Source organism: Sinohyriopsis cumingii, chromosome 18 (assembly GCF_028554795.1).
Source record: "Sinohyriopsis cumingii isolate HCF-2022 chromosome 18, ASM2855479v2, whole genome shotgun sequence".
Taxonomy (NCBI): domain Eukaryota; kingdom Metazoa; phylum Mollusca; class Bivalvia; order Unionida; family Unionidae; genus Sinohyriopsis; species Sinohyriopsis cumingii.
In genome coordinates, this window is record NC_142978.1 from 5,810,576 (window position 1) to 5,829,270 (window position 18,695).

The 18,695-nt window shown below is 35.0% G+C and overlaps 1 protein-coding gene across 1 annotated transcript in view; it reads left to right on the top strand.

Moving 5' to 3' along the window:
• The window catches only part of LOC149776009 (uncharacterized), an 83,105-nt gene continuing 64,410 nt past the window's right edge, over window positions 1-18,695 (top strand). The window contains exons 1-4 of the mRNA XM_089942570.1: window positions 1-37; window positions 939-1,093; window positions 10,391-10,570; window positions 18,102-18,149. Coding sequence (XP_089798696.1) covers window positions 1-37; window positions 939-1,093; window positions 10,391-10,570; window positions 18,102-18,149 — 420 coding nt within the window. The remainder of the gene's footprint in view (window positions 38-938; window positions 1,094-10,390; window positions 10,571-18,101; window positions 18,150-18,695) is intronic.

Sequence of the window (18,695 nt, forward strand, 5' to 3'; positions counted from 1 at the left end):
ATGGGAAAGGCCAGAGGAAATTTGAACTATATGCCAAGTGAGTTGATGCCACTGACTTTATAAAGTGGACTTTGCGGGTTGTTTTCCCATCTGTTTCACTAAATGAGCTTTGAATGGCATATGTATTCTATCTTATTTGGGTATTTGAACTTTTTATCTGATATTGATACATTTTAGACTTGAGGTTTTAGTTTAACTCCATCACTGAGATTCAAAGTGAATCCACCAATAAAATGAATATCATGTGATTTGAAAATTGTAAAATATCGAGGTTTGTAAACTATATGATTTAGTAAGCAATACACTAGTTACCTGATTTTGAGTTTGTCTTTTATTTATGTTGATGCATTGTAGTAAATATTTACATGTCAGACCTGTCGAACCAGTCCTTGTCTTGTGTGGACCTGTGCAATTTAGGGGCCATCCATAAATGACGTCACGCGATTTTGGCCGATTTTTTACCCCTCCCCCCCCCCCCCCCCCGACACATTTTTTAAACAAATTCCTTCCCCTTGTCACACATCATCACAAATGTGTGACCCCCTCCCCCCCAGGTGCGTGATGTCATTTATGGACGGTCCCTTAGTTTCATACTAGTCTTGGACCAGTGAGTCGACAACAATTTTCAGACCCTGATTATAAGAACAATTATCAAGTGTGTCAGTGGTGGATGCTTGTACTGAGAACATAATCAAGATAGCTGAAAAAAAGTTTATATTTTTGGTCTAAAATTAATTTTGATTTACCATATCGCTGAAGTTTTCAATATAAAACAATAGAATTGATTCTGTTACTTTCTCTTTCAGGATATATAAATATATTTTGATCTGTCCAAAGCATGATTACATGTAATTTTATTTCTGAAAGGTTTCAGTGCATCAGATGTTTCCAAAGTATTAAACTGGAAAGAAATGTTAATTTTATTTTTCTCCTTTCAGAAGAGGGTCGTAAAGGCAAGAGAAAGCTAGAATTTTGCACAAAGTCCAAGTTATCATCTGTGAAACTACCACTGACAGGAAAAACTCTATACCTAGATGTCAAGGACAGCAGAACCCGTAGACGCCTTGAAGAGGATTTGAAAAAACTTGGAGCTGTAAATATATTTATTTTTCTTGTTTCTTGTTTATCCATTACAGCTTTGTTTTGCGTTTAGTCTAGTTTCAGGCATTGTGGTGGGGCACCCATGTTTTCTGAACAAGTTTATCTTTCTCCATGTTAAACAGTAACACGTGTCAACATTTTAGGTAGGAATTGCTGTGATTTGATGTGCCTTTAGCATAGACTTTTTTGGTGAAAGCTTTTCATTGACTGGCAAGTCCTCTGCATCATGGGATATTCATGAGAAATCAGACATGAAATTAGTGGTAAACAACAGTCACGTCTATCTGGGTGACATAAGGAAAGGACAACATGAGCAAAGTTTTTTTTTTATGGTCAAAAAATAAATTTTACTCATTGATATATTGCTTATTTAAGTTGACCAATTCAACAGATTTCGATATATGTAAGTAGCACGTTTTAAATATTAATCAGTTGTTTGTCTTTCATATTCTCAAATTTGATCAAGGCTAGCAAGGGAATAAAGTGAAATGCATACTTCCTGAATGAAAAGCTTTGTTTCTTTGAGTTCACTATGGAGAAGTGAGATCCAAAGTTGATAATTGACTTAAAATTTCCAATTTGGTACTCGTGAGTTTTGATATTTCTCTCAAAATTTACATCTTTCGTTTTTTTTATATAAATCCATTTATGTTCTGAATCAGCTATAAAGCTAGCACATTCACATGTAAAAGCTTCAAAATAATGCAGTGCTTCTGCAGATAAACATGGAGAAAAAAATGAAACATCTTATTATAATGTTTTTAATGATCTTTCAAAGATTAATTATGTTGAAAGTCAGGTAGTTTGTAACCAAAAAATAGGAAACTTTATTAGAAGGGAAGTATGTATTGATAATTATTCTCTTTGTGATTATAAAATGAGAATTCAACCTTTTAAACCTCACCACCCACTCAGCCTTCTCATCTGAATGTCAATGCCAACCCAGTTGTAAATTTTCAGAAGTACCTCGGGAATTTGTTCCCTCGCTTTTGCTGTAGTATGTATTTTTGACCATGTTGTGCGTGATTATCTAGGAAGAGGTTTATATGGAATGTACTGTATTATCGTAAAAATGGATTTCTTTTTTACTTTATCTTCTATTTTATTGTTGATTTATTTCATGTTCATTATCTTCAATTTTGTTGTTAAATAAGATCTTTGTATACTTTACCAACATAGTTTATTCTTAACCTCGGTGATGAAGAGACAGATTATCACTTTTTCTGTTTTGTTAGAGAACGTCATCTTCTTTTTGGTGTTGTACTACAATGTAAGATCACATTTAAATGGTATTGTCTCATTTCTTGAAAGATTGGTAACATTTGGTTTCTAGTTCTACTGCTCATGAGAACTTATGGGATGGTCTATCATCTGTCATCATTATGGGATGGTCTGTCATCAGTCATTATGGGATGGTCTGTCATCATGGGATGGTCTATCATCTGTCATCATTGTGGGATGGTCTATCATCAGTCATCATTATGGGATGGTCTGTCATCTGTCATGGGATGGTCTATCATCAGTCATTATTATGGGATGGTCTGTCATCTGTCATCATCATGGGATGGTCTGTCATCTGTCATCATTATGGGATGGTCTATCACCTGTCCATAAGCAAAAGTTTGTTATTGCTGTTCTTCCTAAATTACTCAGAGAATTGCCATGAAACTTGACATGCTCGTTCATCCATTGGTCTAGTTGGTCCTAGCTGAAAACAGTGCTGCTTGGTTGTTGATGTCTTATAATGTCCTAGTTGTTCTTCTTGATGAAAATAGTGACAATTTCTTTACCACCTCAGCCATCTTGAAAATCTTGTTGTTATTGCTACTCCTCTGAATCGAAAGTCATGATGACATGGTTTCACCAACAGGCTTGTCTTGTTTATATGGTCCCAAAAGAAAATGGTGCCTATCTGACGTTGAATACATAACTGCCAAGCGCCAAGCTTTATGCATTGTCAATTTTTTGGTTGATAAAAATAATAATATCAGGGGGTCACACTACCAAGCGAAGTGGGCGACTAAGTCGCCTAAGTCGCCTAAAAGATGTAAACTTAGGCTTCTTCTGTTAGGAAATCATAAACAACTTTGCCCTGCGATTTTTTTAAGAGGTACATTGAATGACCCTACTTTTTATATGCTCCCTTTGCCTTAGCCAGGTTAATTCTGATAGTGTCTTGTACTGAAATTTATTCAACAATGCTTCACTAGTTAGGCCTAGTTTTCATATCATTTACTCCGACAAACTCTTGCACATTCACAGGTAGTGTTTTGATAGCTTATTGACCATTAACCCTTTCTCAAGTAAGTTAGCAGTTATCACTGCCCAATTTCCGCAGGATATCCCTCGATGATAAAACATAGAAACTTGTGTTTCGAAGCTTTAACAATAGTATGTAAAAAGCAGTTTGTGTTTTAAGATTATGATCAGTCATCTGGATATTTTACACTACTTCCAGGGTTGCATCTAGGACACTATTGTGCAAATCCCTCCTCCTCCTCCCTTCACCCCCCCCCGGGCCAAAATTCAAAATTTCCTGCAAGATTTGTAATCCTATGTGGGCATAATCGCAAAAAAATAAGAATTGTGCACGTATTTTTGTGAAGGATGCGTTTCTTTTTTCTTTTTTTCTGTAACATTCCTGGCAAATATATACTTGTATAGTTGTAAATACATCATGTATTTCTTTGTGTCATGTGCTCAATTCTGATTGGTTAATAAGAAAGGTCAGAAGAGCACATTTGAGAAAAAGGCTGGCTTGGCGGGACAATATGTTAAATGGCAAAATCAGTTAAAACACTTTTTCATTATTTTAGCAGTAATACTTCTTATAACAGTCAAGGTGCAGAAGTTTCTGTCAGTAGGCGCAATGACAGCGAACAAACAGTTCTTTGGATTAATCCCGCATAGGACGATGCTAGTGATGTGCTTAAAGATGGCAGCGATGAAACTAAGGGTCCATCTAATACTGAGAAAAGAAGGTACTCTTTCAATTCAGACCGGAAACGAAATCTTCCATGGCTGGAAATGAATAAAAAACATTAGATGCTTTGAAGAAGGTGTGTAAAAACTGGCAAAAAAATTCTTTCACACTTGGAAATGCTAATTTCGGGACATCAACCCTTGACAGACCTGTTGAATTACCAGCTCACAAATAGGCGATTCAGGATTTGAACCTAAGTGAAAATCTTAAAACTACATGCATGGCAGCCAAACACAAGAAATCTGAATCAATTATTCATGCTATGTCAGTTGCCTATTACTTGGCAAAGGAGAATATTGCGTATCTAAAATATGGTACACTGTTGGATTTTGTTGACTTTCTGGGGTTGGTGTTAGCAACATGGGAGTAGGAGGAAATGCAACAAATTCGTCAAGGGCTTCTTTAGAGGAATTTCAGGTAAGTTCTTTTATTTTATTTACATTTTTTCTATTGAAATTTAGATGGAATAAATAGTGCATACTAACAAGCAACCAAAACATGATCAGTTTGGTTCCGATAAGTGCATATCTTGAGGAATCCCTTTGTTACTAAAAGTAGCACCAAGCATATCGTGATTAACCAATGATATTGCATTCAGTAGCTCGTCTTCATAATGGTGGATAACGTTTTTCTTTTTAATCAATCTGGATTATTGGTACCTGTTTCTTTTGTCATGAAATTCTTTCCTGTCTAGACTGGTCACATTTCATTATCACTGTAACGAGTTTTCGTGTGTTCGCAATAATGATACAGTCGCTATTGTTTGAATAATTTCCTTAGCATGTAAGGAGTTGCTGTCGACATTGTGATACTGTACAGTAGTCAGACAAATCCAACCGCTTGAAACTTATACAGTGCTTTAGTAAATAAGTTATTTTTATTATTTGCTCTGATGATCATTGCAGCAAATGACATTGAGCCTGATCTGCTGATATCACAACTGTGCATATGTAATGACCCGTCAGTGATGTATATAATAGCAATGTTTTTTGTTTTTAAAATCGTCATATACAGGCATAATCGCTTTCTTCATTACTATAATTGAATGACTTTAATTAACAAAGAGAGAGAGACTGTAGTGCCATATTATTTTAGCATTTAAACACCTTGATGGGATTTCTTAAAACAAAATTATCACAAGGCAACATCCTTAGATACTACATGGTCTTAGGTTATGGTTCTTGCACAATTTGCATCTGATTTTGGTCATTTTACTTTGGTTTAAAAAAAATATATATATTTGTGTTACATTTCACAAATACTTTAAAAAAATAATAATGATAATAAAATTCTTTTATACTTTAATTTGTCATTGAGCTTTATTTTTTTCCAGGATTGCATAGCAGCGGTGATAGAAGATGAGTTAATGCAGAAAGTACGATGTAGTTCATTCATTAGCATCTTAATTGATGAGTACAGACATTTCAAATACCAAGAAGCATGTCATTTACTCCAGAATCATTGAACCAACCATGTTTGTTTCTACAAGTCATTTTCTTGGTAATGTGTCAGTGGAAGGCCAATCACACACTGCTGAAGTTCATGTCAAAGAAGTTGTCCAGTTCTTGGAAAAGAAGGAGATTCCTCTTGAAAAAGTTGTTGGTTTCGACAGTGATGGGGCTTCGGTGATAATAGGTTGCAAAAGTCATGTAGCAACACGGTTCAAGGAAAAAAGCCCTTACTAGATCAGCATTCATTGTATGGCTCACAGATTGAATTTGTGCATCTCTCATGCATCAAATAACATTCCTTGCTGCAAGGAAACCTTTCAAGGCACAGTTAAAGACCTGTATTATTTTTTTAATAAACCTGCCAACAGAACAGCTGAATTGAAGGAAATCCAGTACGTTCTAGACAGTCATCAACTGAAAGTCAGAGAGGTGCATGAAATAAGAAGGCTGGCATTTTATGATGCACTGTAATCTCAGCAGACTCATGATGATTTCAATTGAAGGACCTCTTGAGAGACCTCAACTTTAACAAGGCATTGGTAGAGTGGAGGATGAGGAAGGACAGGAGGCTATTTAGGAAATAGTGATAATATTTGCAGAATAATGCAGTCACAATTACAGTCTGTATGGATGCAGATGTATATATGTTCCAGTTAAGAGTTAACTGTTATAGAAACTATATATATACATTCCCTAATTCATTTTGAGCTTTTGTCTTTTCCTTATAAATTAATTTTTGTCATCCATGAAAGGAAAATATGTGCTCTTCTGATCTTTCTTAGTATAAATTTGTAACCAATCAGAATTGAGCATGTGACACGCATGAAGTACATGACACTAATTTTTAAGATTGGCCAGAGGAGTGACACTATTTGCAGTCTATGGTTTGGTTCTTTAACTCATTCGGCCCCAGAGGTTTTTGTCATTTTTGCCTGAAATGTGCGTAGGAACGAGATTTGGGGTGCTATTTCTGAATACATGGTAATACAGCGGTTTTTAATGGATTATCCATGAGAATAATGCCTAGTTGTATTAGAAACATCAATTTCCATTGGTTATTTTGCTTGTGCATGAGCAGAAGGGTAAAAGTTGGAGTTCTTTTTTTTTTTCTTTTTTTTTTGCTTAATAGACCCATCATTTTCGTATGGAGACTGCAATTTATTCCAAATGCCCACCTTATCCTAGTTTTTTGCAAAGGTTCACCTGTCTGTGTGCAGTTAAGACCGGTATGTCTTAGATCTGAGGCCAAAAGGTCTAAAATCCGGACACAAAATCACATTCCAATCTCGAGTGAATTTTGGGTGGAAAAGAAACGGGTCCAAAAAATGAGCTTTTTCTAACTGTATTTTGTAGTGCAACTAGAACTTCCAGATTATTTGATATCATTTTAGAGCTATATCTGTCTGTTTTTTTTTAATACCACCCACGTTGGTCTATCTTAAATGGCCTTGATGCTGCAGGGTTTGAAGTAGGGTACAGCCTCATCTCGCCTACAGATGGGATCGGGGCCGAATCGGTTAGTGTGTAGATAGAATATTGTTAGTCAGTTTTAAGTGTTATTCTACAGAATACAGAAGACATGATATGCATTTAATGCACTTATTATACTTGCTATTGCTCTTCTTGAATACAGTGACGTTTTTTGACACCATACTGGAAGACCCCCGCCGCTCCGCCCACCCCCGCTACGTTGCCCCGCCCCTTTTCTTTTCTTCAGATTCAATGGGGGCAAGTACCCACATTTATCAAATCCTAGATGCAACCCTGTACTTCGTCATAAAATTAGTCTGAAACTGTAAGTGAACCAGTAACAGAAATAGCGGGACCTAATGGCGGACATCGCTATGTCGAGGAAGTAGCAGTTTATTATATTGTCTGTTTTAAATCATCGGGCAGATATATTAAGAAAAGTATACAATTCATAGAAAGCAAAGTCTAGGTATTATGTTATTTAAAATTTAACTTTAAAATGCAATTATGTAGGTCAGAAACATAAGGGTCACTGCTACGTTGTGGAATTTGCGAGAACGGAGAAGCGTTGCAGGTAAAAGTTGTTTTCTGGTTTCACTTGTATATGTGAAAATGCAGAAAAAAGCGGTGATGCAGATACTATTTAACCAATGCCTAAATTTACTACAATTACGTAGACAAATCATAAATTTGCAATCCTATCAATGAACTGTTGTAATGAAGCAAAGTCTGTTATTAAACATTACGAAAACCCCTTCTAAAAATAGATACACTCACATTTGTGTTGATTCTGTTGGAAAAAAAGGTTTAGTTCATATACCGACTATAAAGGAGCCATGTCTGTAATTTTATGCATTTTAGTGTGTTATGTATGAATAGTTGGTAATATTTTATCTGCAACAAAAAAATGAGGAAGAACAGTATAATTTGAAGACAAGTGCATTTGCTCTCATGTAAAACTTTCTTACAGTGTAGTTTGTTATATTCTCTTTTAGAGGACCACTCCAGTGGCCTAGTGGTTAGAGCGTCCGCCTCGGATGCGTGAGGTCGTGTGTTTGATCCCCGGTCGAGTCATACCAAAGACTTACAAAAATGGTACTTACAGCTGCCTCGCTTGGTGCTCAGCATTAAGAGGTTAGTGTTAGGACTGGTCGGCCTGGTGTCAGGATAATGTGACAGGGTGGTACATAATTCTACATGTCTGTGGCATGATGCCCCAGTGCTAGACATCACTATAAACTGCCACATTGCAGACATCATAGCGATATGACTGAAAAATTGTTTAAGCTACGTTAAAAATCCAAATCACATCACATCACTCTTTTATAGTCATATAACCAAAATAACTCAGATAATTTTGGACTTGAAAATAAAGTATTGCTTAAATCCAATGTTAAATACAAATATGCATACTGGGAAATAGAGGGCATACTTCAAATAAGAGAACACACATTATATGTGTGTTGTGTTGTGTTTCTTCGCATCCACTGCTCCATTCTGTCCAAAAGGAGAAGTCACTTCTCCCTAAAATTCTAGTCTAGCTTGACCCCTGGCAAATTTAAATATAAAAAAAGAAGACTACTGCACAAGAATAGCATAAGAGTACATTTGTCCTTTAAAAAATATATATACATATTTATAACATTGTATATGATGCATTTCAAAGGAAACACATGGGTTTCTTCAGTTTGTAAACTTCTCGCAGATTCATTATATTTTGACAATGACTTAGTGGACCGGTCTATAACTTTTAAAACAAATGGTGCCCATGATAAGCAAAATGGTCTTTGTCAATGTGAGTAATGTTATATCAGGATTCATATGGTCTTTGAAGGTCTTTGACAGTTTGGGGAAAATGAGGTAGCATTTTCAAGGCCTTGAAAGTTTGGGAAAATTGAGCAGATTACCCTGAGGCCTTTAAAAGTCATTGAAAATTAAAAAATAAACCCAAACACTTTCATTTCTTTCCATTATCACAAATAAAATTGTCCAAGATGTTAGATTCAGATGTAGTCAAGCTTTCCTGGGTTTTTTCATTTGATGACCTGTTCAATTTCATTTCATCATTAAACAATATTATAGTATTTTGCATTTGTTGTTTTTTCATATAACATAAATTTTATACAGAATGTTAGCAAAAATAGGTCTTGTCTTGGAAATCTGTTTGTGGTCTTTGAAAGTTTGGGAAAAGTCTTTGAATTTATCATTCAGAATTCAGTACGAACCCTGTGTGTGAATGAAGAGAGGGGATATGAAATGATGTAATGCAGCACTCAGATTGAGCACATCTTCATGCTCATTGCAGAATATACAGACTTGACTTTATCATCATTGACTGAAAGACAGACATAGACTGGTTAGTAGTTAAAATGAATGCATTTTTCATGCAGTATCCTGTAAATATGGCATGAAATGTAGATTACATTATGTTCAGATTATGCTTTTTTTTCCACTTGTGTTTGCAAAAGTTTCACTTTTATATCTCTAGGCATTGCCGTGCATTCTAAAATGGTTGCCACAGTGGTCAGCTTGAAAATCTTATTCATTACTTCCCCTGAATTGAAGTGTTTTCACCTGGAAACTTCTTATGATACCTTGTTTGTCCTAAATGAAAATGGTACTGATCTGATGTCTGATGTGTGGCCACCACACTGGCCTGCTTGACAATCTTGTTCTAATTACTACTTCTGAATGAATGGTCATATCAACATTGGGTTTTCACAGTAAGACTTTGTATAAATGTTTTATCCTAAATTAAAATGGTGCTGACTTTTCTAAAATATGAGGTCATTTTGACATCATTGTTTCATCAGGAAAGTTCTTATGGTGTTGAATTGTTTCTAAATGAAAAGGACTAATCATGGAGGCTAACTTGAAAACACTTATTTCTACTCATCCCTAATGGATTTCTATATCAACATGGTTTTTCACCAATAGACATCTTACAGTACCTAGTTGGTCCTAAATGAAAAAGGTGCCAGTCATAATTCCAATATGGCAGCCTCTCTCATCTGTTTTGAAAATCTTGTTATTACTCCCCCATTAATGTGTGATCTTGATGACATAAAAGACTTATACTGATGTCTGCTTTGTCCATATCATAAAAATGGCACCAATCAGATAGCCACTGTGTCCACCGCTCATTTGAATATCATGTTATTGCTGAATAATATCAGAGATGGTTTCAGCACTCTGCAGTGAAAAGGAAGAAATGATTTCATTTTGAATTCCATGGAAGTCTTTTCATCCAGTAGTGTCAGTCCATTTGTCAGGACTCGTGTTTAAAAGTGTGATGGCCTTACTGCATAGATCAGTTTTAGAGAGAAAATTCTGTGTTGTCTTACAAAGCTTTTCTTCTGCTATCATATGTTGATTTATATTGCAGACTGTTGAAGAATTCCTCAGCAAGGATTTAAATTATCTGATAACCAGTCAGCCCCGACCCAAAGACAAAGATGACAACCTACACGGGCCAGATAGCCCAGCTGCTGTCAACACACCAAGTCCATTTAGCTGTGGGGTCTCACCAGCGCTGACAAGTGCAGAGCCACAGAAAGTTGCCACCGTAAATAAATCTCATCCATGATCTGTAGTCAAACTTGCTACACTGACCACCATCTTTTATGCAGAGTATAAGATGAATAATCCCAACATCTACCTTTATCAGTGAACACTATTAATTTAATATTGCTTTAATACATTTGATATTTTAGTGTCTCACCACAGTGTCAATGCAGATAAGATCAGGAGCATCTGAATGTTCATGGAAGTTAATATTTTTCCTTAAGCCCCTTTGTGACACAGATAGGAGCAGATAATATTAACCTTGCCACTCAATCACACCCTGGTCAGGTTGTATATATTAGGTTAACATTGGTCATTATGTCCCATTGTGACACATGAGCAGATAATATTGACCATGCCTGTCAGTTTTTCATACCATGGACAGATTGTACATAGGAAGTTAACGTTGTTCATATTCCCCTATCTGACACAGGTAAGCACAGATAAAATTAACCTTGTCACTCAATTTATCACTCCCTGGTCAGTATGTACATAGGAAGTTAACATTGTTCATTATGCCCCATTGTGACACTGGTCGGAGTAGACTGTTTAACTTTGTCCCTCGGTCTATCACACCCTGGTCAGTGTGTACCTTATTTGTCGGCGTATACGACCATACTTTTTGACCAGGAAATCTTAGCTTCGTCCTGTACTCCGAATCAACTAATATATGGATTTTATCATCTAAATCACTTTATCATGTCACATAATTTTTCATATAGAAAACGTTCTCCAAAAGTACGAAAAAATGTGTAAAAACATTTCATTTTGGGGAAGAGATGGCATATGAAAAATTATTGGACCCCACATTGAGGATTTTAAACAATTACATGATCATCAGTATTAAAAATTAACATACAGCAGATGTAATTGCGCTAAAGCAGCATGCATTAGTAATATATGTTGTTTATAATGTACGTTGTTTAAATTTGATACATGTGCATTAGAATTGAAAAGTTAAAAGATGAATAACCATGACAGACATATACTGCATCATAATTTTCTTACTGCACCTCATGATCAAATAAAAATGATGTCCCCATTATGAGAGGGGGAGAGATGTATTTACGATTGTACAATAATCTTTTATTGTTTACTTACTTGATGACTGTGATCATACTCATGTACAAAAGTGCAGTACCATACTCCATTATCAGTTAATACCACTAGATAAGCAATTCCTTCTTATTTTAAGTTATCACTATTATTGTTTGTGAATCGCTTGGCTTTGTAGTGGTATGTACATGCTAATTAAATATGCTACAGCTGTAGTCAGGTTTTCCAGAGTTAACACCTGTTTGAAGTCAAGATTTGGCTGACCAGATCAGATTAGTGAGGCTACCAATAGAGAAATGAGGCTAACAATGGGTATTATGAATAGGGTACCATGTAATGAAAAGAAATGCCAGGTGTTGCTTGTGTAAATTTCTCAATCATTTGAATTTGCTGATAGGACTGACAGCAATTTAAAGTAACATAGCATGAGCAAAGATAAAAACAATTGCTGCCTAAGTACAGGAAGAGTACACACACTTTAAAAAAATAATCTTATTTGTTGGAAATGGAGCGGTCATTATAATTGAAATGAAAACCAGACATCATGCAAAATGGTCATTCATGGGATTTAACCTAGTAAATGGAGTCTGTATGGATACAGCTATTGTGAATATTCAAACCCTGGTATGCATTTTCATAGTTTACATTTACTATTTATTATTTTCTCTCTTTGACAAAAGCTTCAGCTAAAGAGGGGCAATAAGGTGAAGAGAAAAAAAAACGACAAAGACCTGCAGTCTCTCTCTCTCTATCATATATCGGGTCCTATTTTATTTTGATCATGAGTGCAAGAAGTAAGTAATGTGAGGGAATACATATGGATCTCTCTCTGCATCTCCCATCCCCCCCCCCCAAAAAAAAAAAAAAATTGTGGAAAAGGCATTTTAGCATCAATTATACAATTTCCTTATTGCTAGTAATCTGAAATAGCATACATTGATACTTATAATATTTATGAAACCAGTTTATCCTATCTGTAAATAAATTTTCAAGTCAGTGTCATTATATGTAGCTAAAAGTACATAATACATTTAAAATAGTTTGTGTGAAACAAATTAGGTACTTTTTAGTGATATTTATTGATCCAGACCGGAAAGGTTACTGAGTTACAGATAGGATAAAATTCGCAATGCTGCAAGGGACAGAGTGAAAAAAGACTAAGCCGAGGAATTGATCTGGCCTCATCTTATACTCGGCATCCACATATATGGATGAAGGATGGAAAATTTCCCAAATTTGCTCATTCAACTTATACTCTGCATCGACTTATAGGCCGGCAAATACGGTACATATGATTGTTTATTTTTTTTTAAGATGATATGGGCAAAAAATATAGGATGATATCAAAAATAAATTATCTGTGGAAACTCGAATGGGGATGAAAATTTTAATGAATAGGACATTTTAAGAAATAATCAGTCCAATTTAGTCAAAATTTATATGGAATCTTAATTAACTGCACTGTGAATAGAACTAAGAAAATAATTTGTGAGTGAAGTTAAGAAATGATAACTGCTTTTACAATATTCAGAATATTTTTGATTAACTTCCATATTGGGGCTGTCTCAGCAAAACGTACTTTGGACACATATAGACACTTTCACTGTGGAGTAGTGACCCATCAATGCAATCAGATTTTTTTATCATTTTCATAAAGTAACATAGCATGTTTTTTATTATTATTAAAAAATAACTTCTTTCACTAGGTAGCATGTATATTTAAATGGAACAGTTCATGATGATGGGCTAGATAAAGGTATTTAAAATATTGGTGCTATTCAAAGTGGTTGTAGTTTCAATTCTTGGTCTTATCAGACACTAGCATAAATTCTAAACGTGTTCCTTATTTGCCGACATATAAGTTGATACTTTTGGACAAGGAAGTCTGGGCTTTGTCTTGTATTCTGTATCGACTTATATATGGATTATATTATATGTCATTCGGATTGCTTTATCGTGTCATGTAATTTTATTGTATCTATTTTTTTAAATCCCAAAGCACAATAATTGTGTGTGTAAAAAATAATTATCATTCAGAGGAAGAGATCATGTACGAAAAAGTCTAGGAGCTGACATTGAGAAGGATTTTAAAATATTTACTTGATGTCAGTATTAAATTCACATGCATCAGACGAAGCATTAAGCACATATGTTGTTTTGATTTGATAACGTGTACTGGAATAGACAAGTTAGAAAACTAATAACTAAGAAAGACCAGTATTCCATCACAATTTTCTTCTTGCACATCATGGTCAAAATAAAATATTCCTTAATAGGATGGAAGGGGAGAGAGGTTTCAGGACAATTGTAATCTATATTGTTAAGTTACCTGACAGTTGTGATCTGCTCATATACAAGTGCAATACTATATTCCATTATCAATTAATACCTATGAATTAACAATTCTTTCTGCTTTTAATTATGACATCCATTGTCCCAAGAAGCACACGGCTTTGCAGTGTTATTTACATGTTAATTAAATATGCTGCAGCTTTGGCCAGGTCATTGCAGCTGACACCTATTTTGAGGGCAAGATTCGGCAGACTAGATCAAAGGGAGAATGCCAATAGGGAAATGCTGTATTCCTGTAGGGTATTGTGACTACGGTACCTTGCAATGACAGGAAATGCCAGGTGCTTACTCGTGTTTCTCAACCAGTGACACCTTTTGTTCTCCCCAATAGAAGTGTCTGACCAATTCATAGTAACAACTAGCATGAGCATAGATTAAACCAAATGCTGCCTAGCCACAGGAAGTGTACATGCACTTGCCAATAAAGGGTCATTTTATTTGTTGGAAATAGAGGTTGTTGTGCTTGCAAAGAAAATAACGCAGCATGATAAATGATCATTCATGTGATTTAACCTAAATGGAGTCTTTATGGATATAAATTTTGTGAATATTTAAATATAAAGTGTGTATCTTTTAAACTGGATTATGGTATGTATATTTTAAGTTTCTATTTACTGTTGGTGTCTTTCTCGTTGACCAAAGCTTTAGCGAGACAGGAGCAGTAAGGTACAAACTAGTTTCAAGAAGGGCTGAAGTATATCTCTCATCAGGGCATATTTTATTTTGATCACAAAAAAGTGCATGAAGAAAAATACGATGGAATTCCTATGCCTGTCTCATAAAAAAAAAAAAAAAAATTTGGAGAAGCATATTAGCATTGGTGATGCATTTCCAATTGCATGTAATCTGGAATAGCATGCAGTAATACTATTAATATTCATGAAAATAAGTTAATAATGGGGAAAAACAAGGCCAATGTATTAATCTGGCCTCGTCTTATGCTCTGCATCAACTTGCTTATGGATGAAGGGTGTATACTTATGGATGATGGATGGAAAATGTACAAAATCAGTGAATGCAGTTTTTACTCTGCATTGACACATATGTCTGCAAATATGGTAGCTAATAATTAAAATATTTTCAGAAGGAATGGGGCATATCATTCCATCTCAAGTCAGGAGAAAAACCAGGAAATTTAAGCTGCCTTTTGGTGATAAACATGTAACTGAGTCATAATTGAACTGATAACAAATATAATTTATAGAGTCCTTACCGGAATTTTTTAAGTTGGTGAATCTCTTAAGTTCAATGAGGTACAGTTTGCTGTATGGATCATTTGGTTACTTTCATATCTATGCATAGTTTGTCTGAGCGCTCAGGTAATCTGATTGGTCAGGTAGACTGATTAACCTTTAAACTGTTTCATATTTGTATCTTGTGTATAAGGTACAAGGACCAGTCTAGCATTTTACTGTGACATGTGATCCCAGTAAATGTTGCAGAAAAACAAACTTTATCTTCCCCAGTTTTATTTCAATTCTGACTGCATTTATACTGAAGGGACTAGTCATTTAATTTATGGAATTACATTGTTCTTTCTGATGAGGGGGTCTTTTATTCATCACAGGATAAATATGTTTCAATAAAATAACCCTTTAGAAACTTGACTGGTCTCTTCTAAATAAAGACTTGGCTTGAGCAGATGTTCTACAGAAATAATGGCAGTGACCATTGTAAACACTGTTATAAAATGTTAGCATCAGAAGATTATGTCAATTTCAGCTTGAGAAAAGTGCCTATCTAACACGAAGCCATCTGACTGGGCATGTTGTACTTTGCAGCTCAAATTAAGGTCCTGTCATTAATTACAAAAGTTTGCTAATTGTTATTGATTAATCTGACAACAGAATGAATACAAATGTGGAAACTTGTGAAATCTTAAATATTCAACAAATTTTAGGCATTTTCCACTAGTCATGTTATTTGTTTGTTCCTGGAAGGAAAAGTACAAAAACAAAATTTTTATCATGATAGAAAAAACTAATCAGTCATATGGAAATGATGTGTAAATAACCCATTCATAGCATAGTTCTAAGACATTTAATTATTTCAAGGAAGTTTCCTGTTGGTGACTATTGGAGCATTTGGCTACTGAGACAAAAATTTAAACATGCAAACCAATTTCTTTCAATAGTATTCAGCAGACATTTGTATTTGGTACACTGCTTTGCAACTAAAATGGATTAAATGGAAGAGATTGGACTGATTCCTAATATCTCTCTCTCCCTCGCTCGATAAATTTCTCCAACACGATGTAGTGACTTTACACAAACAACCACTGAAGTCTTTATTAGGGATAGTCCATTTAAGTGGAAGGGGTAAATGCTTGAAAATTATTGTCTTTTTCAGATTTGTAGTATAATCAAGGACAATTATGCCATTCCTTGTTTTACTTAAAACAAACTTAGTTTGTAATGAATGAAAGACTAAAAAATACCAGTCAGAAATAATAATTTAGCTCCATAAAATTAAATGGCCAGTTCTTTACATAGTTTATGGTTGTGTACATGTATGTTCAATCTCATAACTGCACCACTGCTGCTTAAGGACTAAACATGTTCACATATAAGGTCAAATTCAGTGGGGTTTTTTATGTTTTTGTTTTTCAACAGTATTTGCTGTTATCAGAAATTTAGTTATCCATGCCTCAGAGGATTACGTTTCATGCTTAAATGGTAGGATAAACTTACACTGTTCAAGAGAAGTTCAGTAAGGTATGTCTCTTTTCAAGTCAGCACACAAGTTTTCTAAATGTACGAAATAAACCAGACTTTTAAAATTAGATTTTTTTTCCAAATATATATGATCTAAATAAAGATCACTGATTGCTAAAATTATATTTGATAGTAAATCACTTGTGATGTCTTGGTTTTTGCATGGGTGGTTTTCATAGATTGGCTGTTCAAATGTAAATCAGTAATGCCAATCAGCTGCTTGACAGTGGAGATGCCAGCCGAGGCAAGTAGGTATTTGTATTCATTTTTTGTTCTGTTACGTAGCAAAAGTGGAGGGATTAAGTCCCCTACTGCTAAGCATGGATTTAGAAAAATTTGAGTTGTACTGTACTACTCCTTCTGAACTTACAAAATGGTACTAACAGCTGCCTCACTGGGCATTCAGCATAAAGAGGTTAGTGTTAGGACTGGTTGGCCTGGTGTCAGGGTAATGTGACAGGGTGGTACATAATTCTACATGTCTGTGGCACGATGCCCCAGTGCTAGACATCACTATAAACTGCCACATTGCAGACATTGTAGCAACTGAAAAGTTGTTAAAGCTACGTTAAAAATCCAAATCACATCACATAATACCTTCTGAACTGATGGTCACCAACATTCTTATGACTTCTATTTGATCTTCTAATTGTGTATAGTTTCAAACAGTTATGTTTAGTTTGTCCTAAATGAAAATGTTTATGATCTTGCCTCCAGTATGGTATTTGACAATCTTTCCGCTCAAGAATATCAACGATGGTTTGAACACTCTGTACCTAAAAAGAAGAAATCATCTTGCATTCCTGGAGATTCTTTTTGAACAGTACAGTGTCCGTCCCTTTCAAGGGACTCTTGTTCCTTGAGGTTATGTTAAGATATTTGATAAATAATGCCTACTGAAAAACGTTAGTTAATAAATGAATTACTTTTTGTGGTATTTTTGTTGGATGCTTAGTTTTTGGTGTATCTGACTCAAAAGATTGTCAGCTGCATGCCAAATAATTTGTGCATCCTAAAATATTAGACATTATACATGTGATGACCTTTAGTATTGACCTGTATGTAACACACCCACAATATAAATGATCAGTATAGCTCCATTGGTCTTCTGTTATGTAATGAAATGTTTGATTAGGGAACACGATGCTCACTCTTGGGATTCTAGCAAGCAGCATGGATTCCAATAAGATGATGCATCTGGGTCGTTGCTATTCAGTAGGGTATACATTATGTTCGAGGAAATGTATGATTTCAATCCTCATTAACAGAATTAAAGCTGATAGCACTGGTAACTGTTTCAGCAATGAAGATTTTTGTTTCAATTTAAACTCCACATTAGGTCAGTCATCTTTGCCTTGTACTTTGTTGTCGTGGACACTTTGAGCTAACAGACTTTTTTTTCTTCTTCAGGTTACAAGGGGTAAGGCTATTGCTGAAAGGGCTAGATTAAAAGCCAGTGTAAGTTACCATGTACAATTATTACCATATACATTATAGTTGTATACTTATAAGATTAGTCAATTTGCAAACAATAAAGAGCCTGATCTGCTGTATCACAATGTGCCTGCAGGTCAGGGTCTATATTGTGTGTTCTACTGATTACTCCTAACAAGATGTATTGAACCAGATCTACCAGTGCATTATGTGATGGCAGAACTGGGTCTATGCAGTTTTGTAGCTGGACTTGTATAAGCAAGTATATACAGTAAGTAACAAGCATCGAAATATTATACTGTGTCATTCCTTTGACTCTGCACTCACTTTTTGTCCCTGAATTGATTAAGTTTACAAATAAACTCTCCTAAAAAATCTTGGTAGCTTTAAGGACAACACTTCAGATTTTTTTTGTGCTATGTTTTACTTGAGCCAGATGCATCATTGATTGTCCATTCCTATAGTTTTGAGGGCAGAATGTGGACAGTGTCCTTGTAAATTTTCTGTTCCTATTGGCCCTTTTGAAGACAATGATTTAGAAAGCTGAAGGGTCCAGATGACTGTTTATTT